Consider the following 24402-nt stretch of genomic DNA (forward strand, 5'->3'; position numbering starts at 1 on the left):
AGGGAAGCTTTGTGAAGTTTTTGATGGGTGCATCCCACAAACTTAACTCTGCTGCTCAACTCACAAATGCATTTTCCTTATAAATGTGGCACCATTTAAAGGGAATAAACGGGCTTTTCACCTGTATAAGATTTATTGCCAAGAACACAAACAGGCACATTTTGAAATTTGAACTGAATAAAACTTTTTTTCACAAACATGCAGACTGCATCACAGAAACAACACGCACATTTTTGTCTTATGTTTTTATTTAGCGAGTAATTCACATTAACTGCTGCAACACTAGAGCTTTAACAAACGTTTATTTCCTTTATTTTCCCACCGCCATGACCTCCGCTCTGTAACAAACACTGAGAAACTTCAGCAACAGTAAATCAAATTACAATGGTCAGGTAGCCACAGACTAGATCTATATCATGTTCCTGTCTCTTTGCATCTGCTGATTTCATTTAGTATTTTCTGACGTGCTCCAAAAAAGTCACGAGGCTTTGAGGTTTCTTGGCCTGGTTACTGGAAAATGGTGTGATACTTGATAGTATCTGATTATCCTTCACTGAGGGGACGTTGGTGATAGCTGAGATCTGGTATGGTTTCCTGTACTTTGATGGGGATTTGGAGGAAATCTTTCTGGACTTCTTTGGAAGATGGGGTAGTTTTGTGATTCCCATGACTTTCAGTTTAATCAGGGCTTCAGAAATTCCTGCCATGTTCCGGGCTTGGCAGCGATATTCACCAGCATCCTTGTATGATAACCCGTTCAGGCTGATAATCGACCAGCGGACCCCCACCCGCGGAGATTCCTGCATAACTGGAACAGAGAGAGTTGTACAATCTTAGCTCTCGGCACCCTACATTTAGCTTTTTGCTTTTAACTTAAAAGAGTACCTTACAAAGGAAGTCTTACAGGCCTGGGCACTCCTGAGTCCCTAACAAACCAGAGACCCAAAGAAACTTTGGAGTTACACATTAAAACAAGATGTAGTTAAAAACTTTAGGAATGAGCTTATAAAATCAAAAGTTTCACTTGATTAAAATTTGGCCCATCTCATGTTCAAAATTATTTTCTCATGCACCTCTGGGCTGTTTTCATTGTGCATTCCATCTGTAGCTCTCTCAATGGAAGTCCTGTTCTGGGTGCTTGCACTTGTGCTTCTGTGATGGATGAGTGGTGAGTAAGAAAATATTATGTCTGTGTGGCCAAAGTCTCCTGTACTTCTGATGCAGTCAATCCGGCTCACAATAGCCACATAGCTCAGCTCATTTCTAGTGAATATTCTCTTGCAAGTGCCTCCGAGGGTTACAACAGAGCCCGATCCTGTGAATCTGATCCAACTTTAGCTTTAGAAAATAGGAATTTTTCATATTATTAAAAATGCTTTGCTGTAGCAGAAACCCATCGCCACCAAATAATCATCCATCCATGTTCTTACACAACATGAAGATCATCTCGAACGGGAGATTATTTCAATCACTACTATTGGTAATGCATAACTGTACTCATTGTACATTTCATTGTGTTTCTATATAATATTAATTATCCTGAGTCAATTTGTCACATCTCTGTCACAGAGATTTGTTTAGAAACAAGTTTGTTCCATCCGCTATGTTTCTCATCAAAGGAGCCAAACTCACTAAGTTGTATTGTGATCACTACTGAACCGCTGTTGTTACTATGGTACAGTTATTTTGTTTGTAGCTTGCTTGTTATGCTGTCGTATAGTATTTTATTGTTTATTTTATAGTTTATAACCTAGAAGTATAAGTTAAGGAAAAGACATTTTGTAATATTTACTTTATGTCTGTTTTTAGTTTCATGGGGGAAAAGATGTCAACCATTGGACTAACAACGAAGTAAAAAGCCCTGAACTTACTTCTGCCTCCAACATTCGTTGAAGTCGTTAGCTGTCAAAGAGTTATGGTAGTCATGTGACTGAACTTATGATAAATCCTGCTGAGGTAAAATAGCATAAACTGCATGAAACATGAAAACTATATTCATATGTGATGGAGTTACTGATAAATCGTGTGAAAGTACAACATAAAAAAGGAGAAAATGAAATGATGTGATTTTAATGAAGTAACCTCCTCCTTAGTTAAAGTAGGTGAAAACTCAGAGAGAGGCTGGACATTGGTTGACTGCATATCAACAATGACTGGAGGGAGAAAGAGAGGGAGGAGGGAGAAGGGGAGAAACTATATAACAACCCCATGCAGACAGAGTAAGTTGTCCTTCCTCTAGTTCTTGTGATGTTCAAGAAACACGGCCTGAACATCTGGCCCTGGGAGTCCACAGATTAAATTAAACAGTACTTTTCACACTAAGGAGATACTAGTGTCAGGCTGATCCATGCTCCAGTCCAATTCTCCTACCCGCATTTCCTTGACCTCAGTGATGTTTTTATTGAAGTCAAGAAAAAGAGGTTAGAAATAGGAGTCGGGAGACAGGGGAGACTTTGAGGCACACCCTCGGGCCAGTCGGAAAGGTGATTGGGGCAGAGAGGAAACATCTGGAAACACAGCTGAAACTCATCAGGAAAGCAAGACGAGAGAAGCAAAACTAAACACAGCGCACCTGAGACCAAAGACTGATAATCTGTGTTTGGACTTTTTTAGCTTTTTCATTTGCTTTTTCAAAGGATGTAGACTGATGCACTAAGCTAACAAACAAAGAAAAAAACAACACTTACATGTCCAGACATAATCAGTGTTGGTCAAGTTACTTGAAAAAACTAATCAGTAACTAATTACTGATTACTTCCCCCAAAAAAGTAATCCTGTTACTTTACTGATTACTTATTTTCAAAAGTAATTAGTTACTTAGTTACTTTTTAAAAACACGATTTACAACCTGAAGAGGTGATAAAGCGATAGATCTTTCAGCCCAATTCTACTTTTTCTGCATAATCCATCATACAAAATGTAATCAAATGGAAAAGTCTCTTTTTAAAACTTGTTTTATTAGTTTTAATCTTTTAACTTTATGCATCAAGCAAACATTTAATTATCTGCAACATTCTCTGACTTGAAGAAATTAGTTTAATATTTAAACCTATTTTCTGCACATTCCAGCTCATAAAATAAAATATTTTTTGTGTTTACACTCAGTCTTTCAAATAGATGCAAGTAAAACACAGCAGAAAATAAATAAAGTCAAAGACTCAGCGGTCCTGTTGCTCTATTTTCACCTGTAAAGCAGGAGTGGGGTAGGCGGAGGTTTACCCTGGTGCAGGTGTGCCGCGGTCAGTGGAAGAATCCACGAGTTTCTCTGTGAGTTTCCCATTACGTCGTAGCTACTCGGTGCTTGTTGGAAGTTTAGGGGTTTTTTTCGCTGTAAAAAGAAGTTTTCTTCCCACGCACAGCGGACACTAATGTTTTTGTCACTTTTTACGGAGTCAAACTCAAAATAAGGTCAGTACTTCCACGCTTTAAACGCTGCACGCTCATACTCTCTCCCACACTCGATATGTGATCCATTGTTGATCTGCACACAGCTGTTGTCATGAACGTCGCACTCGCTTACGTCACTGTCATGAGACATTCTCGCAAAGAAATCACGGTTTTAGTAACGCAGTAACGCAGCGTTCCTACGGGAAAGTAACTGCAATCTAATTACCGATTTTGCAATAGTAATCCCTTACTTTACTTGTTACTTGAAAAAGTAATCGGATTACAGTAACGTGTTACTGTAACGCGTTACTGCCCATCTCTGGTCACCACACCCACGGTGTGTGTGTGCAAGTGTTGGGGTCCGACGTCACAGTGTTTAAAGTATTTCAAAAACTTTATCTTTTGGCCGTGTCAGTGAGTTTTTGGATGTCTATGTTATGAGACAGGGAGTGCTTTCATGGCTTTCATCTGGGGTCAGGCTAACAGGCTAGTAACATCTTGTAACATGTTTTTTGACTAAATTCATCATGATATCTACTACTCATTACAACTATGAGGAGAGCCAAAAACTACGTAGGTTCAAATATTTGACAAATATGAATTTAAAAAGTCCAAACACAGAAACTCTGAGTCAGACTATGACAGCTCTGCTCTCAGCTTTATGATAATAATGTACATTGTGCACGTCTTCCTATTAAAACAGGGACTTTGGCTTTTATGAGTTAACTGATCTGCATATCAGGTGATGCTGCAGAGTAAACTCCATTGCTACTTCTACTATTACTTTTGATATTAATTATTAGTGGTAGTAATCATAATATTTCCAGTGCTGTAGTAAAGTAGTGTACAAGATTACTTTCTGCAGTGAATAAATAAAAAAGTAATAAAGGCCATAATATTGACATTTTAAATTCATCAGTAATGATCCACTTAAAATTCCCAATCTTTAAATTTAGTGCATCGCAGTGCTGAGTCTCACATGCATTAATGTCCTCTGACTCCGGTATTAACTGTCAGTTGTTCAAAACTATTGCAACCATGGAGTTAGGGAACCAAGGGATAAGGGTCTTTCCTCCCCACTGCTGTCAGACTCCATAATAAAGACTTTAACTGATCAAGCACACACATCCATACATATGTAATAATACTAAGTGCAATAATCCTTTCTGTCATCGTTGTATTTTTACTCAGTTGTATATAGTATTTGTATTTGTATTCTATTTTTATCTTATTGTATATTTATTTTATTTTATTCTACTGTATATAGTATTTTATTTTATTGTATTCTGTACAGTTGTGTACTGTATTTATTCTTATTGTATTCTAATTTTTGCCTCATAACTTTTGCACTGTCCACTTCCTGCTGTGACAAAACAAATTTCCCACGTGTGGGACTAATAAAGGTTATCTTATCTTATCTTATCTTATCTTATCTTATCTTAAAAACTGGTCAGAACAATGAAACAGCCTACCTACAGAAACTGAAGTGTTCACTGCACTTCAGTTCTAAATACTTTAAATACCTTCTCCGTTATGGACGCAAATACAGATACAGTACTTTAAGTAGTAAGACAATCTGAATCACTGTATGAAATAAAAATGTTTATTAGAAGCGACAAAGCACCTGCACTTACAACTCTCCAAAATCCTAGGCAGCTGTTCAGAGTTGTCAAGGTTGTCTTGTTGGCAACAATCTGTACAGAAAAACAAATCACAGCATGACTCAACTAATTCTCAAATGTTAGTGACATTACTTGACACCCGAGCCAGCTTACTTGTGTAGGTTGAAGTTTTAATCCAAGTCAGTGTTGGCGTTGGGTAGCCAGTGGCGTCACAACGTAGGATTACATTGCTGCCCATTGGGGAAATTACCCTGGTGGCCGCAGGCTGGACTGAAGGCCTCATACAGCGGGACAGCTCAGCTTGGGTCTGCAGCAACTCTGACTGACTCAGAGACTTACTGCACATCAGCAACTGGTCCATAAGAACTACAGTACTCCCCAGGGTCATGGACAAAGACATCAGCATGGAGATCTGGCAGTCACACAACCAGGGATTGTCATGGAGACCTGGGTATCCAAGACAGTTTAACTTATTCACATTTAATGTCATTTGTTATTGTTTATTTAACCTTCATTTAACCAGGTTAGTCCTACTGAGATCAAGGGAAACCTGGTCTTCAACCGTGCCCTAGGTTGTACTAAGGGCAATTGGCCCGTTGATCTCAATGCTCTACTAGGAGTGTACAAGCTGAGAAGTTCAACAAGATAGCTGGGAGCAATGTTATTTATAATTTTAAAGGTAAGTAATAGTATTTTAAAATCAATACGGTATTTGATGGGAAGCCAATGCAGGTCAGCGAGGATAGGGGTGATCAATCAAACCTGCCAGTCAAACCTGCCAGTTCCAGTTAAGAGGCGTGCCGCCGCATTTTGAACAAGCTGCAGCCTGCGGAGAAGGGTAGATTGGAGGCCAAAATAGAGAGAGTTACAGTAGTTTAATCTAGAGGTAATAAAGGCATAGATACGTTTCTCAAGATCCTTACAGGGCATGTAAGGCTTGGCCTTGGCAATTTGGTGTAATTGGTAAAAAGCCAGATTTAACTACAGCGGAGACTTGTTTATCGAGTTTAAAAGAACTGTCTAAGAGAACACCCAGGTCGCTTGCAGTGTCAGAAAGAAAGGTAGCAAACAGCCCAAGTGAGCCTGTTAGTTGGCCCCTAGGAATATGGCTGTCGAAAAAAACAATTTCCATTTACTTTTCATTTGAAATGAGTGCGTTACTCAATAAGCAATCCTTAACTTCTCTCTTACAATCAAAAATCAGTGTAGTGACGGTAAGACATCCTCAGTCAGATGAAAGTAAATATGAATATCATCTGCGTAACAGTGAAAGGAAATTTGATATTTTTCAAAGATGCGACCAGTGTTGGGAAGGTTACTTTTAAAATGTATTCCGTTACAGAATACAGAATACATGCCCCAAAATGTATTCTGTAACGTATTCCGTTACGTTACTCAATGAGAGTAACGTATTCTGAATACTTTGGATTACTTAATATATTATCATGATTTTTACAACAACGTGAATGTACTATTGCTGTGTGATTTATTACTATTACTGAAGCTCCGTGACTCCAAACTGTAGTAAAGGGACCTCTGACTAATACGGCGGGGTCCCTGTCGGCTCGTAGCCGAAAAATAGCTTTACTTTGTTGTGTGGGTCAACTTTTCTGGCGAGAGACAGAGAGAGGCGTTGAAAGGCTGCTCCAACGGAACTTATTGTTTTTGGAGGAAAACACGAACACGGTGTACAGTCGAGTCTTAATAGCTTACTTACAACTGGGCTCGTCAGGCTCTCTTCTTGGCTGCAGTGGTTATTATTATATTTACATGCTTCCAGCTCCCGTTTTTGCTCGATGACTGCTCGTACCTTTCCACTCCCCTTTTTCTCCCTCCTCGCGCTCACAGACCCATAACGTGTATGGCAGTCCATTCTCCCTGCAACACGGACTACACTGCCCATGATGCTACATTCTTTAGAGCTATGCTTGTAGCATTCTGCCTGTTAGCTTAGCACAACAACAACAACGAAAAGGCGTTCTCTCACCCAGGAAACACACAGTCGCAGAGAGAGAGAGAGAGCGTCGCCCTGTAACCATGGCAACCGTAACGCTTCCGCCTGGAACAACAGAACGTAGCTGTCAAACAAAACCAAACAGTCCTGACCCGCGACAATATGAAACAGGAAAGTACCGCAGTGTAATCCATTTATTTCAACAAAGTAACTGTATTCTGAATACCACCTTTTTAAACGGTAACTGTAACGGAATACAGTTACTCATATTTTGTATTTTAAATACGTAATGGCGGTACATGTATTCCGTTACTCCCCAACACTGGATGCGACCTAGAGGTAACAAATACAAAGAAAACAACATAGGGCCCAACACAGACCCTTGGGCCACACCACAGGAAAAGGGGGCAACAGAGGAAGAGTAACTTCCCATCGTAGCAGCGACGGACCTTTCAGAAAGGTACGTCCAACTTCAGAAAGGTAACCAACTAAGAGCACTACCCTTAATGCCTACCATGTGCTCTAGCCTCGTTAAAAGGATATTGTGGTCCACTAAATCAAACGCTGAGGACAAATCAAATAAAACTAAAACCGCTGAGCGCCCTGAATCAGCAATTAAAAGGTCATTGAAGACTCTCAACAATTCCGTTTCCATACTATGACGTGTTTGAACCCAGACTGGAATTTATCAGTGATGCTATTCACATCTAGATAGGCCTGTAGTTGCAAAAGCACAATTTTCTCTAGAATTTTAGCCAAAAAAGGAAGTTTGGAAATCGGCCTATAGTTTGCAGGGTCATTTTGGTCAAGGCTACTTTTTTTAAGAACAGGTTGTACTACCACATGTAGTATGTTACAAGAGTAAGTTTGATGTTGTTCTGACTGTAATTTATTCCAAGCATTTATTGCCAGAAATCTGCATGCTTCCCAATTCAGTCGGTGTTCTGTGGACTACAAATTGCAGAAGATCCATAGATCTGTGATTTTAACTTTCATGTTTTCAACAAGATGTTTCCAAGAGTAGTTTTATAAATATTGAATAATAATGGGACGCTCTTTTTTACTTACAATACTTGAATGACTCCTCTATCTGTACAACTGCCTGTGAGATCATTTGCAAACCACTCAAGTGCTGGTTGAGAAAAAACAATGGTTGATAAGCCAGTATCAAATAAACAACACTGCTTCTTATCAAGAGTTTCGGTTATATCATTTATGACCTTGCGCAGTAGCAGTACAGCAACAGCAGCAGTACTGTGATTTTTTATGGAAACCTGACTAAAAGGAGACAAGGTGGCGTCAATGGCCAGAAAATCTTTAACCTTATTACTGACCCGAGATTCAAGCACTTTACCAGAACTGAGAGTTTAGAGATCCATCTATAATTATTTAAAATACTAGGTTCACTTTTCTTTTAATAGAGGAGCAACAATGGCAGATTTGCAATCCGAAATAACTTTATTGTATATTGTATAGCTTTCTTGTTATATGTAAAATTGTATTTATTTAAATTTTTACTTTTTAATTATTTTACTTGCATTTTTTAAATCACTTTTATATTTAAATATATTTAAATGTTCATTTGCTATTTATCTAGGGATTGAAGAGTAACGCAATTTCTATTCTCCGTATGTCCTGTACATGTGGAAGAATCGACAAATAAAGTTGACTTTGACTTTGACTTTTGACTTTGACTTATTTGTAACCAAGTAGGTTGAAAATGTGACACAGTGGTCCAATTATAGTTTCAGCTGCTAGTTTTAGGAGAGCTGGTTTTCAAGGATTAAGTTCTTTTAGCCCTCATAACCTCTGTTGTTGTAAAGGGAGTCAAATTAAAAACCTGGGTACTGCTACTGCTTCTTTCAGTCGAATTGTCAGAATTAAATAAAATAAAAAAACAGAAAAAAAATTATTAAAGAAATATACTAGATGGAAAATTAACTAGATTATGACAAGATAATAAAAACTTTATGGCCATCCAGAATTTCTTTGAATTTTTAAGGCACTATGTTGCAGAAAAATATAATTGAAGTAAAAGTACATTTGTTGTGGGCAGTCTATCCTTTCACTGGCACCACGCGTTAGTAAAACTATCCCTTAATGTGCATTTCACTCACTTTTTTGACTTAATGATGACCACAACTAATAGATATCAACTGTACAATAAAAGATTATGTCTTACTATTGCTCCAAAACATACTGTACCCAAAATTCTTCTTTCCACTTGCCCTTCACTTTGTCCTGGAAGAGGAAACCAAAGATCCAGCAGCTCAGCTGGTAATATAGTCAACCTATTGATAGAAAAGGAAAAGAGAACTGAAAACTTGAGCAAATCTGTTGAAGATTTTGTGAAATTGGACCAACCTGTTGCTGGACAGATCCAGATATGTGATGTTAGGAAGGAAGAGAGCAGCATGGGCTGGAAGACTGGACAAACGATTGTTATGTAGACCCAGAGTCTGGAGACGGGGCATGTCTCTGAGTCCCTCCCAGGGAAAGGATGTTAGGAGGTTCCCATCAAGACGGAGCTCTCGCAGGGCTTTCAGGTTGACAAAGCTGCTTGGGTGGATCAGAGTTATTGAGTTATAAGTTAGCCATAAGAACCGCAGCTCTGACAGGTTGTAGAAGGCTGCCCTGGACACCTTGGAGATCGGCGTCTTTTCTAGACGAAGTTTGACCGTGTCAGCTGGGACACTAATGGGAACAGCTGTGATTCCAGGGTCACTGCACTGGACCAACCTGATGAGTTAAAAACAGGAGTAAAGTCTGAATGAATAAATCGTATACAAACAGGCAGATAAAACATTATGATCTGTAGTGACAGTAGGGAACAAGTTAAGGCTTGAGAGGTGGAGGTGTGCACAGGAAGAAGCACGACAAAAAGCAAGTCAAGTGCAAGTGTGAATGAGAGCGAGGTGGAATAGAGGTAATGGACTGGTTCTTATATAGCTCTTTTCTACTCAAAGCTCTCATAGCACTCATTCATCCAGTCACACCTATTCATTCAAGCACGTTTTTCTATGCTTTTTCTATTTAAGTGCTTTCTGTCACGGCACTGGATCGGTGTCCCAGTGTTTGTGTTTTTGGTTTACTGTTCTTTGATTATTGTTATTCATGGTTTTGATTATCTTTTGTCTTAGGTTCTTCGTGATCGTACTTCTCTCTCCCTCAGTGTATAGTCTCTATCTCCATGTTTTCCCGGTGCCTTTCCTGTGTTCCTCGCTTCATGTCGAGTCACCCTTGTCTCTGTGTTCATTCATCTCCTGTGTCTCCCCTGTCAGTCGTGTCTCCTTGTGAAGTCCGTGTCTTTGTGCCTGTCTTATGTTTCCTGTTTTACTTTGACAGTCTCATGTCCTGTCTTCAGTGTTTTCAGTTTTGCTTTCTCCCCATCTTATTATGTCAGATTAGTCCCAGCTGTGTTTCCCTCCTGTTTCCCATTCTCTCATTATTCCCTGGTGTATTTAAGGCCTGGGTTTTCCTCTGTCCATTGTCGTGTCATTATACCTCACATTGCTGTGTGGTCCCCTTCTTGCTCCTGGTAAGTCCTAGTTCTCTGTTTCTGGCTTAGTTTCCTAGTTTTGAGTTCCGTGTTTCTAGTTTCTAGTTTTCTTAGTTCTTTTTTGGAGATCTTGATTCAGCAATAAAGCTGCCTCCCTTGGTTTATTCCTTTGTTTTTGAGTCTTGCATTTGGGTCCTATTCTGCCTGCCACACCACACTAGCCATCACAGAATGATGCAACACTGATCTAGTTAAACTTTTTAGCCCTGTGGCTATGAAATTAGTAACAATGTAACAGACTTAAAGTTAGGTCCGCTCCTAATAAGTCTTTGTTTTCTCCGTCTCTCCCAGTCACAAGACCTTTTAATCAACAGCAATGCTGACTTCTGGACTCAAATCTGCAATAACACTTTCAACTGCATCAAAAACACAAACTTACAACTCATGGCACACTGCACAGGTGACAGATTACACAAAGTACGATTTACTGAATTAAACAAATTTACATTCTACTCTCAAAACACCCATGATACTTACTTGCATGCCATTTGGCACTGCACCCCAGTTAGACACTTTTAAATTCAAATTATGGATCATCTCTCACATGTATCTTAGGTGACTTAACTATGCAATTGCAAGGTTAATACACTTTTGTTCCATTTACACCTCTAAATATCACCAAGAAGGTCATCCTCGTAAACTGTAAGTAAAAAAACTTTATAACAATAAAGCAATGGAAAAATCTCCTAACAGACTATTTATATCTCTAAAAGCTTGAATTCAGGAGACACACAGATTAGGCTTAAAACGTTCCTTTTTGTACATAGTCAGAGCCAGAACAGATGACCCTGAATCCTCCTTTAGTTATGCTGCAATAGCCCTAGGCTACTGCCATCTTCCAATGATGCGCTGTTTCTTCCTCACTCACTTTTTTCACTCATTATGTGTTTATACACCAATTTGAATTTAATCATAAGTTATTATTCATCTCTGGCTCTCCACAGTATGTCTTCTTCCCCTCATCCCAACAGGTCATAGCAGATGGCCCCGCCCCTCCCTGAGCCTGGTTCTCCCACAGCTTTCTTATTGTTGAAAGGGAGAGTTTCCTCATTTTTCAATCTAATTGTTGGGGTTTTGTCTTTATTATTGTAGGACTTTTACCCTACAATATAAAGTGCTTTGCGTGATTGTTATTGTGATTTGACGTGATATAAATAAAGTATTAAAGTATTTGTACTTCATTACTTCCTACGACTGCTGCTAAATATAGCAAGTCATAGTCCTAGTATATAAAAACAAGTATTGAAGCCAAAGATTTAAAACACACAAAACCACGAGCTGTGCTTGTTGTGCTCTTGCGATCAGGCTTCTCTGATAAAACAGCACAATGCATGCAATTAAGAAAGTTGAGCAGATATTCTTTGACTTCTAGCAATCAGACTAATTTAGCAAGCTAGCATTAAGCTTAAACCCACAAGATAAAACTGCAGTTGAACTCAAACCTCTGCGGGACTCACACAGGATGCAAGCAACTATGTCACACAGTGAAACTGAAGAAAGAAAATGAAAGCTTGAAATACTAAAGTAATGAAATAAAAGGATAACTGAACTCCAGAGTATTGCAATTCACTACTGAGAACACCAAAAGCCAGACTGAAGTAGAGTTGTTCCTGATGCTAACACAACAGCCTGGCAGGTGCAGTAGATGTGGCAAGTTAGGAAAAAGAACTATTGTTAATGTGTGATCATCTCTAGAACTGCAAGGGATTTCACAGATGTTCACAGATGTTCAAGAGAGTGAATATCTGAAGAAGAATTGCTGACAGGTGACAATGAGGCTCAGAGTCGACTTTGGCCAGGGGGGAGAAAGCTGGGCAAATGAGCAAGAAGGCATACGAAGCAAGAGCCTTTACTGATGGCAAAGAACTAAAGACCTAAAATATTAATGGTATATTCTATAAATCAAGGACAATCAGTATAAAAGAACACTATTCGTAAACAGTTGACTGGAATAATAACTGATTTCATTATATAGTAATTGATCTGCTGCACTTATTTTACTTATTTTACTATTTTAAATGCAACTTTTTCAAATTAATTTGTTTAACATATGTTCCTTTTTAGGAAATACTTTCAGAATATACCATAAAATGGGTTACACGTAACAAATATGTAAAATATACCACTAAGTATAAGCAAAATCAGTTAAAAACAACAACCTCCCTACGCCATTTGGTATACATGAGGCTTGTTACTGTCATTGGTGACATCCTGCTCTGTGATATATTCCATATTTATCAAGGCTTCCAACTCAAAGGTTCGTTTTTCTTTACATATTAGCAATTATTGATAATGTTACTTTGATAACAATATGCAGCCGTCATGAGATTTCTGCTATGTGAAGAACCGATCTGCTTACCGTTAATCATTACAGTTTTATTAAGTTTTATTATCTTTATGTCAGTTTCAGTGTTCTCAATTAATACCAGACGTATTAGGAATCTGCTAAAAAGAAAGGCTCCGTTTCTTATTGCCAATAAAAAAGTGCTGACTGTTGAATATTATTCAGGAAACCCGTGCATGTTCAGAAGATGCTTTATTTTGGAGAAATCGATGGGGAAATGATATTTGTTGTTCTTTTGGTGCAAAATGATCAGCAGGTGTCGCTATTTTAAAAGGAAAATATTAACACTCTCAATGATAACCCTTACTTATCTTCCTATGTTGCCCAGTTTTATCAAAAGATGTATTCTTGATGTAACAAACACCCAGTGCAGAACATTTCTTAGGGAAATTACAACATAATAACAGGTAAACTCACAAGGAATTTAAAGAAACATGCAACACGAAGGCCTGCCTGAAATAACCGATTCCATAAGAAACCCTAAGACAACAAATCACCAGGCAATGACAGATTAACAGGAGAAGTTTACAAAACATTCATCACGGCTCCTTTTCTGCTTGCTATGTTTCAAGAATCAACTGATAAACAAGGAACTTCCAACATCATCACAACAAAGAGTGATTACACATATTACAAAACTGAATAACTGGAAGCCAATTAGTTTACTAAATAATGATGCAGAAACATTTGCCTATAATCTTTGCAAAGAGACTGAAAAAGGCCACAAAATAATTGATGAAGAACAATTTGGATTCGTAAAGGGAGACATATCAGCAATAACATTAATCTTCTATTAGACAGTTCAGTTAAGCTGTCTCCTGGAACCTCTAAAAGTTTGATTGGTATAAGACAAAGACGCCTGATGGCACCTTCTCTACTCTTGTTAGTAATACATATAATGGCGCATTACGATGAATGATTGTTTTGGGCACCAGTTTTTGGAAAACAGTTCAAACTGTCCTAAAGGATTATCTTGTTTTAGGATGAACCCCTGAGCAACTGAGCAACTTCATGCAGCACCAAATCAGCCCCAGATCATCACACTTCCTCCTCCATGTTTGACAGGTGATGACACACACTGTGGAACCATCCTTTCACCTACTCGACGACTGAAGATTTCACATTTGATCCATCGGTCCATAATACCTTCTTCCAGTCTTCAGCAGTCCAGTGTTGGTGTTTCATGGCACAGACAAGCCTCTTTGTCTTGCCTGGCTTTCTCGCTGCAACTCATCCTGTCAAACCTGCAGCTTGAAGTCTTCTCTTCACAGCTGAAACAGACTTTCTTACTACGAGCACTGTTAAGCTGCTTGAAGCTGTTGTCCTGTGAGCCGCCATCACATGACCTGATTCAGTCGTGTCTCTGGGTCTGTCAGACTCTTCCTGTCACAGTTTGTTTCATAGTGCAGAAGGAAACTGGACTCACTGACACCTTGACTTTCTTTGCAGTCTCTCTGTAGGACAGACCTACATTTATAAGAGTTATGATGGTCCGTCTCTTCCATTGTTAATTGCCTTTTTCTCACCCTGTTTGTACCAACACACTGCTTTCTGCAGCACAGTACTGTTCAGCTGATGCTGACGAGGGTACCACAGTGTGTCCAACACTGCTTTATGCAGACAGACGGGGCTGTAAGTAATCCAGAAAGGTTGGAACACCTGTAGGAATTAGTAGCACCAGCTTCCAAGGCTGATCAGCCTCCTTTGCTGCAGAACAGCTTTAAACTGTTAAATCACGTTGTGTTCCCTAAAAAAGACCTTTTTTTATTATTCTGAAATGTATGTTATATTTCAGTTTGGGGTAACCTTAGCTTTTTTTAACCTCTGGCAGTTCACCACTTACCTTTGTACCATTTCAAGCTGTTCATTGGACTTGAACAACTTGAACTGCAATAAAAGTCTTTGGCTTAGAATGAAGTTGGTTTGGAAACATATTCAGCGATGCTTCATCTCCTGCTTTGCGTTTCTGTAGGTGCCCCATGCTAGCAGTGTCCAAGCATTTTTTTTTCCCCTTTTCATACCGCGCCCCCCCTGCAGTGGCTCTGCAACCCCCCTAGGGGGCGGGCCCCACACTTTGGGAAGGTCTGCCTTAACCAATGACATCTATTTGTGCAGGTGAAGAAGGCTTTCTGTGGGTGTTGCATCTTCACCAAACAAAAATGGAATCACTGAGCCACACACGGGGAACATAGTTGCTTCTCGTTTACTGAACCTTTTGTAGTCACATGTTCACAACATCACAGTGTCCGTCTACTTCCTACATCAAATCAAATCAATTTATTTATATAGCACTTTTCACAGGATAAAAACCACAAAGTGCTTCACAGAAATACATAAAATACATTAATAATAAAACACACAGCACAAATCTAATTAAAAGCCAATCTAAATAAATGAGTCTTAAGCTGCTTTTTAAAAGAATAAATACAATCAAGGCAACGTAATGATGGGAGAGCATCCCACAACCTGGGGGCCACCGCTCTAAAAGATCTATCACCTCTGGTTTTAAAATATGTTCGAGGGACTACCAACAGCCTTTGATTAGAAGATCTCAGGCTGCGAGAGGGAGCGTGGGGTTCTAAAAGATCAGAAATGTAAGCAGGGGCATCACAATTCAAAGCTTTAAAAGTCAAGACCTTCATGATATATCACAGATGAGATGACAAGATAAAAAACAATATACTGAAGCAGTCGACAAAAACACGGAGCACGAACAGCGGCCAAGCCGAACACAGGCGCCATGTTCATCATGTACATGACGCTCTTCTGTCTTCTTACATGACATTTACTTAACACAGCACCAATACCACCTCTCCTGGCCTTGCTGGTATAACAACACAAAATGCCCTTTCTCACACCCATCCCACTCCGTGTGCTTTTCCAGAGCAATAAACATGAACTAACAATGCCTGTACCTGGAAATAATAACTGTTATGCATACCCATACACGTATACATATATTTATATAAGCAAATGCTTCGTTACAATATCACATCTCCTCCGCCCTTAAGTCAACTACTCCTACTTGTCTACAAACAAATGCTTATACTAAAAAATGCTTAACAAGGAATTAACACATAACTATGGTAACCATACAACTGTACATATGTTTCTTTTTTTAATGCTAACTAGGAAGATACGTCCTTCCTGTGAGATCAGACTGCATTGTTTGCTCTATTCCTGGAAGATCTCATTCTATCTAACAAAGTCCATTAGAGTCTCTGGTGGACGTCTCTCTCTCTGGGAACGTTGCAACACTGGTGCCACTGAGGAGTCTACAAGAGCCAGAGTCTCCGGAGCATATGGTAGCTCCTGGGGCTCCGATGATGGTTGTGGCGTGGTGCCCACCCCTGATGGCAAGCAGCACTCAGGAATGGCTTCCATGTCATGTAATGGCTCCACCTCCCTGTCCGGTGCACTAGGAACAGTGTCTGCAACTCTTGCTCTCGCCTGATCCACACGTTGCTTCACAGTTTGACCCGATTCGATTGCAACGATGTAAGACCATCGAGGGAGAGATCATCAAGGCCAGTCAATGATCTCACAGTGACTGCTGGAATCCACTTCGGACCATAGGAGTAGTTTCTGATGAACACCTTGTCCCCTGGTGTGAACTTCTCAGTCTTTTCTAGATGTCACGATTCTCTTTCTGTTTGTGCTGCGTTTTTGTTTTCACATCAGGCATGAGCAGTGTTGGAGAGTAATGGAATACATGTACCGCCGTTACATATTTAAAATACAAGATATGAGTAACTGTATTCTGTTACAGTTACCGTTTAAAAAGGTGGTATTTAAAATGCAGTTACTTTGTTGAAATGAATGGATTACACGGCGGTCTTTTCCTGTTTCATAAGGCTATGAACTCCATATTTTTGGTTTCCATGCCGGTGGAAACCCAAACAAAACACGCATTAAGAGGCTCTCATGTCTGTGTTTCAATCTCGCAGCCCATGTCACCTCTACTTGCAGCCTTCATAATGACGTAAAGAAATATTTTAAAAAATTATTCACAAAATGATTTAATATGAAGGCAATAGGCAGAGTGTTACAGGCATCGCCCTAAAGCATGTAGCCTGATGAGCAGTGTAGTCCGTGCTGCAGGGAGAATGGACTGCTGTACCCGTTACGGAATACGTTACAAAATACATTTTGGGGCATGTAATCTGTAATCTGTGGTGGAATACATTTTAAAAGTAACCTTCTCAACACTGCCAGTATCTAATGTTATAAAACAGCACTGCTGTTCAGCAATGGCGTGTCCAGCGGGGTGGCCTGGGGGAGCACAGGCCACCCCCCAAACCAGACTGGCCACCCCAGGTGCCACCCCAAAGGCAAAACAATAAAATTCAATCAAATATCAAATGTCCGATTATGTTTTCACGGTGAAGCTCAGATATCCGAGTGTAAGTGAATGCAGCATCGGCTTCTGCGCTATGTGCATCACGTTAGCAAAGGTAGGAGAGCCAAGTATGGCGTTATTTTTGTGCCACTATTCTGAGCGCACGTAAAAAAGGTTTGCAGGTGCAAGTGTTGCATTTTGAGGAGAAATTTATTTTGAGCGAAGAAAAGCTGAATTTGAGTGAACAAAATTCATTGCTGCATGCAAAAAATGTATATCCGTGTTTGCTATTATCCATATACACACGCACAATAGCAGCCCCTCTCGCTCAGTTTTTGTATTTGCGCTCGCAATGTGTCGCTCACGCTCTCAACATTTCTGCCCGTGCATGCTCAACTCTTTCTGTACACCGTTATATTTGTGCCACAAAACCAGCCAATCACAAACTTGGATGCAAAAAAATCTGATTGGCTGTTTTTGTCTCCAATCAGCTCGAAAGGACGAAATGCAATATCCCAGAATCCATTTCGTCCAAAGCTCAAACGAGGCAGTAGCGGAGGAACACAGAGTGGCGGAGTTTGAAATATTACTCTTTCTGGGACACAAAATAAACTTTTAAGATATTTTCATGTTAGAATGTAGCTGTGTGAACTTCTAATATCTGCTCGATTTATCAAGACATCACATATTTGCATAAGTGCTCCAACGTTTTCGGAGATGCCTGTTACCCACCAGCTGACCGGGTGGGAACTCGGGTTAAACATAATATATAAGGCTGAACTGACAAAAAAATCACCGACTACACCACCAGGTATTATTGGAAAAACCATAAAGCCTTTGAACGAAAACAAACGCTGTTGTGACAGTGATGTGCACTGTTTTGTTGGTATATATGTATGATTTGTATCACCTTCATGTTTCCAGCTTTACAGCTGTGGCTCCAGCAAATATCAGCTGATACTAGAAATTAATTTTAAATAAATTCTAACAACAGCTGCTCAATTTTGAACGTGCTGCTGCTGTTGTTTAGCGCAACATCCGCTGGTTTCCTGTTTCTGGCGCAAAGTGGGAGATAAACAAACAAGAGAGACGATCAGCTGATCATTGATCAGTTTCATGATTGAAGTAGCAACAGGAGAGGGAGGGAGAATGAGGAGAGAAGAGGCAGCTAAGACACAGAATAACTCCAGCTTTGTGTCTTTTTTATTCTCGCTGAAGTCTTTTCCCCTCAATACGGATGTATTGTAATTGGTCCAGCCCAGAGTTGATTATTACCAGCTGGCTAATCCACCACCTTTCATTGTTTATACCATTACAAAAACAAACAAACTAACATAAAAATGAAAAATCACCATTGGCCCACCGGGCAAATGCCGGGTAAATGCCCAATGGCCAGTCCAGGTATTCGGTCAGCTGGTGGGTAACAGGCATCTCCAAAAACGTTAGAGCACTTATGCAAATATGTGATGTCTTGATAAATCGAGCAGATATTAGAAGTTTACACAGCACCATTCTCGCATGAAAATATCTTAAAAGTTTATTTTGTGACCCACAAAGAGTAATATTTCAAACTCTGCCACTCTGTGTTCCTCCGCCACTGCCTCGTTTGAGTTTTGGACGAAATGGATTCTGGGATATTGCATTTCGTCATTTCGAGCTGGTTGGAGACGAAAACAGCCAATCAGATTTTTTTTGCATCCAAGTCTGTGATTGGCTGGTTTTGTGGCACAAATATAACGGTGTACAGAACGAGTTGAGCGCGCACGGGCTGAAATGTTGAGAGCGTGAGCGACACATTGCGAGCGAGCGCAAGTGCAAAAACTGAGCGAGAGGGGCTGCTATTGTGTGTGTGGATAATAGCAAACACTGAAATAAATTTTTTGCACGCAGCAATGAATTTTGTTCACTCAAATTCAGCTTTTCTTCGCTCAAAATAAATTTCTCCTCAAAATGCAACACTTGCACCTGCAAATTTTTTTTACGTGCGCTCAGAATAGTGGCACAAAAATAACGCCATAGCCAAGCGCGAAAGACGGCACTGCAGGAAACAATTTTTCGGTGAAAGAAAATGAGGACAGAATAAATGTCCCGGTAAGTAATATCAAGTTTGTTGAGTTTAGTAAACTTCGGTGAAATTAGAATACCAAGGAAAAAATAACACTTAAAGAATTATTGCAGCCGTGGAATATTTCAGACAGTATGCTACTGAGGGCAGCTAACATAAGAGTTATAAGATATAATCTAAGTCGTAACATTGCTGTATGGAGCTGCAAATTTGGTTGCAGGTTAACATAGCTGGACTGGCCATCGGGCATATCCCCAGTGACTTATTTTTTATTTTTTTTGTAACGGCATGAACAATGAGAGGTGGTGGATTGGCCAGATGCAGGTCGATGTGTAAAAATAACTCAGTTGTTTGGTGGTGGCTATGGCGGGGCTTCCACAGAGGCCAGCAGGTGGATGAGGGAAGGGGAGGCAGGAGGAGAGACCCGAAGCAGCCACCAGACCGAGTGTCAGGTGAACTGAACTTCATGTAAGAAGTTATGACCTGCAGTCTATCTGGGTCAGATATAAACCAAGTTTAGGTGGAGTTTATTTTCATGTTGCTGACTTTTTACTGTCAGTTGCAATAACTCGTACTGCGTTCTAGCCAGCTTGACAGAGTTTATATACAGCTGGGTGGGTGCTATGATGTTACTGATAGTGAACTTTATTTTATTCATAAGGTTAGTAGAGTTGCCAACGGCTCCTTAAAAAAATGGAATGGTCCCTCAATCAGAGAAAATATTACACGTTTCGTATTGAGCTGAGAAGAGACGCAGTTTGTCCCGGACTTTAGCTAGAATGGAAAAAAGACACAAAGCTGGATTTATTCTGTCTTTATGCTGCACAGCTGCCTCTTCTTCTCTCATTCTCTCCCCTCCCTCTCCTGTTGCTACTTCAATCATGAAACTGATCAATGATCAGCTGATCGGCTTTTCTCTCTTGTTTGTTTATCGCCCACTTTGCGCCAGAAAGAGGAAACCAGCAGATGTCGCGCTAAACAACAGCAGCACGTTTAAGCTTGATCAGCTGTTGTTAGAATGTATTTAATATTAATTTCTAGTATCAGCTGATGTTTGCTGGAGCCACAGCTGTAAAGCTGCTGGTCATGATGTCTGTTTAGATATGTGGTGAGAGGGAAACATGAAGATGAAACCAGGAGATGTCCTTACTGAATCATCAGAGCTGAACAGGTGATGGAGAAACAGGTTTACCTTTTAGGTGACATGGATGAGTTGAAGTTATGAACTGTTTCTGAGAGACAAATAACACCAGGATCCTTTTTTTTAATGTAGCTGACAGCTGGTAACTGTGCAGGGGCGGGTCTAGCAAAGTTTTGCCAGGGGGCCAGGTAGGGCATTAACAGGGAAAGGTGGGCACAAAGAAATACTTTTCTTTCTTATTCTCATTTAAAATATCTAGCTTTTATTAAATAATTATCTAAATCTTACAACCAAAGTTTTTATCTGATGTAAAATGTATAGAAATCATACATATACCAACAAGACTGTACATCACTGTCACAACAGCATTTGTTTTCATTCAAAGGCTTTATGGCTTTACTACCTGGTGGGTCGGTCTGTAGTCAAAATGCCCGATTTTCTGTCCCAGTCCAGCCCTGCAGGTTAATACTGGCAGTGTCACCATGCCAGCTGACTGTATTTCATCATCAGCCAGTGTTGTTCTTTATCAATATTACCAAAGTTTACCATAAGGCAGCATAGAAAGTATTTACTTGCTTTCAGGTTTTATTCAAATATTAGTCTTTTCAGTTGTTTCTCCACTTTTTTCCTGTTTCAAAATCAAACACCAGTTTGTGAGAAGATTATCTTCTTTTTTTAACAGGCAGAGAAAGTTTTGCATTGGAACTGGCTAATTTGTCAATTGTTTGTTACAAATGTTCGTATTTTAATTTTCAAAAATGTTTTTGCCCAAAACATATGTGCAGTATATGTCAGTAAAAATACTATGCAAATATTGCTGTCCTTGACTGCTGAGTAAACACTGACAAAGCACTGATTGTATCTCTTGTACTTTATCAACGCAGTATCTAAAAACTTTGCACCGTAGTGGTTAAAATCTCATTCTAATAAGAGTTAAAAGTGCATTTGGTTATTAGGTTTATAGGATTATTGAATTATGGTTAAGGGTTGGTAGAATTTTTTTTTTAAACATTATCTGCCAATTAAATCTGCCACCCTTCTCCAAATCTGTGCCCCTACCTGGCCCCCCCAACAAAAATTTTCTAGACACGCCACTGCTGTTCAGCACTTATACTATTGGCACTACTGATACTCGGTTGTCACAAGAGTACTGCAATGTGATGCCACATACTAACAAAATGAGCAGTGATCATTGAGAAACAGATTACATACACATAGAAACACAGAAATGAAATCTGAGCCTCACTTAACCTGAGTTCTGTTATTCCACTTTTCCCATCATGGCAGGAACATAAGGATGGACAGGAATGGGCCGCTAACAGAAGCGACTGCAAAATGTGAAAAAGTACCAGCAGATGCATCCTTTGTCAAATTAACCTTACAAAAACACAGCCTTTTGTATATCCATGTTAGTAGCCCTATCTCTCTGATGTTGTTTCCAAGGTGCAGAGTGAAAAGGAATCCCAGATTAGCTGGGATTACGCTGCTTACGAGTGGCATGTAATCCCACACTTCAATCAGAATAACACATTAAAACATCGGGGCCAGCCTAAGGCTTTTTGAACCTTGTGGGGGGTCCGCCTGTGCACCGCCTCCTAATAGTTTTGTACATCGCAGCATAAGCATTAAACAGTCCTGCTAATGTTTTCACACACACCATGCTGGGGGTGGAGGTGGTTGAGAGGAAGAGGAGTGAAGGGGCACTGAAGTATTGTGGTTAGCACAGGACGGTCAACATCAGCTGGAGCCTTTGGAGTTTCCTCCCACAGTCTAATGTTAGGTTAACTGGTTGAGTCCATATCATTATAAGTAAGGTAATACTAGTGCAGACATGTTAATTAAATCAAAATAACATTACCAATTACACGGAAAATGACACCCGTGACAGCACTTTATTGTATCAGTGAATTAACGGAAACACCATTTTTACTTGTTTTACTGCCCCATAAATGCACATCACCTCAAAACTTTAAAACTGTACTGCTACATTACAAAGTAGCACAAAGCAACATACAAAGCATGTCACATAACTCAGCAGAAGCACACTGAGACACCACATACAAGCACAGGGCTCCTCTCTGAAGGTGATGCAAAATGATGCACATCCACACGTTGGGTTCTACTTTAGACTCAGATTTAGTTTAATCATGCTGATAAACTAAATGAACGCGAGTGATCACATACCTAAGGAAGTCTGATTATGAAATCATTACATAAAATAAAAAGGTTTTGTTTAAATTAAAAAAATAAAGTCATGAAAAACGTGGTGATGTGGTGGTTAGCAACTGCTGCCTCACAGCAAAAATGTTCTGTTTGGGGCTTTCACAGGTTCTCTCCGGGCACTCCGGCTTCCGTCACATCCAAAGACTGTGATTAAGTTAATTGGTGTGTTAGCCCTGTAATAGACAGGGCGTGTGCCATCTGTTTCCCTGGGACAGCAGCTTCAGTCCACCCAACATCAAATGGATAAGCAGAAGAAAATTGATGGGCCTATTTCCAAGCAGACATTTGGAGATTTACTGAAACTGCACTTAAACATGACTCCCAACTGTAAAATTGTATGAATTAACTAATGTATGCTTATCTACCCAAAATGTTAGTAATAGGAACAAAAAATTTTGGCACACTACCAGGAAAAAAATATATGAAGATGGTTAAGGCCACATTAAGACAAAAAATATTACTGATCATTTTGAGAATAAAGCTGAAATTCTATTCCAGAAATTCAAGGAAAAAAGTGGAAATACTATTTTTAAAAAATGTGGAGCTTACAGTTGTTTCAAGGCAAACTGCTGCTATACCCTGTACAAAATGTCTTGTGTAGATGAGTTAGTGAAATCATACCTCAGAGTCAGTTTTAGTTTCAAGGAAACGATTTAAACACAGTGTGGTGATGGGTATAAGGGGGTGAAAAAAGTCAGTGCAGAGCGTTGCATCTGGTCACAAGGGAAAAAACACATCGTGCAGTAAAGAGGATGGAGGACAAGACATGATAAGACAGCTGATCAGTTTGTGTCGCTGACTCATCTACACGAGGCTGTTTGTACAGGGTATAGCAGCCTTGAAACCACTGCGTCTCCATATTTCGACGTATTTCAGCTTTATTCTCAAAATGACCGATAATAATTGTTTCCTTAATGTGGTTCTTTTTAGTGGAGGAAGCATGTTTCCATAGAAACAAGCTTCCATACTATTTGCCGTTTTTCCGAGCATTTCCACGACTGTCTGGCTCAGTGTTCCACGTAAGTGAAGGGAGATAACAACGCTGTCATTACTTTCCTGCCCTGTAGGTGGCGCCTTGTCACAGGGTCGATGAAGTTTAGACGCTTAAAAAAATCTGCTGGCTCCCGAGATCGAGAACGCGCTCTGAGTCGCTTCCCCAGCATGTGTTTACTCCTAAAAGTTCCTGTCACTGTACTAGCAGGACTATGTCTGCTGTGACGCCTCCTGTTCATGGCCGGCATGTTTCTCATCGACGTGAGTTAGAAGAGCTACCAACGGAAAACCGGAGAAGACAGCATATTCCTCCGCCTGTCCAGGGTGGAAGGCAGGCACCACTGCACAGCCAGCGGCACCGGGTAAAGCGGCCGAGCGGCGTTTGTTGAGCTAGCCGTAGCCGCCTTTTTCAGATTTCATGCTAACATTGTGGCAAACAGGGCCGAGTTGTCAAGATCTGGGAGCGGTTTCACCGTGTCGGCTTAGCCTGCCGTCAGGTTTAACTTTGTTTTTGAGCTTTATCTGTTGTCCTAACGTAAACACTTGAGTCAGATTCCATTCAGATGTTATTTTATTCGAAGAATTAAGCAAAGGATCCGCGGACAGGACAGGATATAACTTAAGTCGGGATATTATAGAAGCCATGTAACATCATACAATATGAAGTTAACGATCCCGTCTTCTTGTAAGACTCATTGCTTTGTGTCAGAACACGCGATTGATCATTGAACCCACAGTAAACTTGATCGGTCAAAGTACACCAGTGGCAGTGGGC

The 24402-nt window shown here is 40.0% G+C and overlaps 1 protein-coding gene across 1 annotated transcript in view; it reads right to left on the reverse strand.

The window, feature by feature from the left end:
• Window positions 1-115: 115 nt before the first annotated feature.
• Window positions 116-24402, reverse strand: part of lrit3b (leucine-rich repeat, immunoglobulin-like and transmembrane domains 3b) — a gene marked incomplete at its 5' end in the record, with an annotated part of 28270 nt that continues 3983 nt past the window's right edge. Inside the window, 5 exons of the mRNA XM_082515999.1 lie at window positions 116-808; window positions 5022-5081; window positions 5163-5456; window positions 9169-9254; window positions 9328-9702. Coding sequence (XP_082372125.1) covers window positions 450-808; window positions 5022-5081; window positions 5163-5456; window positions 9169-9254; window positions 9328-9702 — 1174 coding nt within the window. The 3' untranslated portion in view covers window positions 116-449. The remainder of the gene's footprint in view (window positions 809-5021; window positions 5082-5162; window positions 5457-9168; window positions 9255-9327; window positions 9703-24402) is intronic.

Source organism: Aulonocara stuartgranti (genome assembly GCF_965226115.1).
Source record: "Aulonocara stuartgranti genome assembly, chromosome: 19".
Taxonomy (NCBI): domain Eukaryota; kingdom Metazoa; phylum Chordata; class Actinopteri; order Cichliformes; family Cichlidae; genus Aulonocara; species Aulonocara stuartgranti.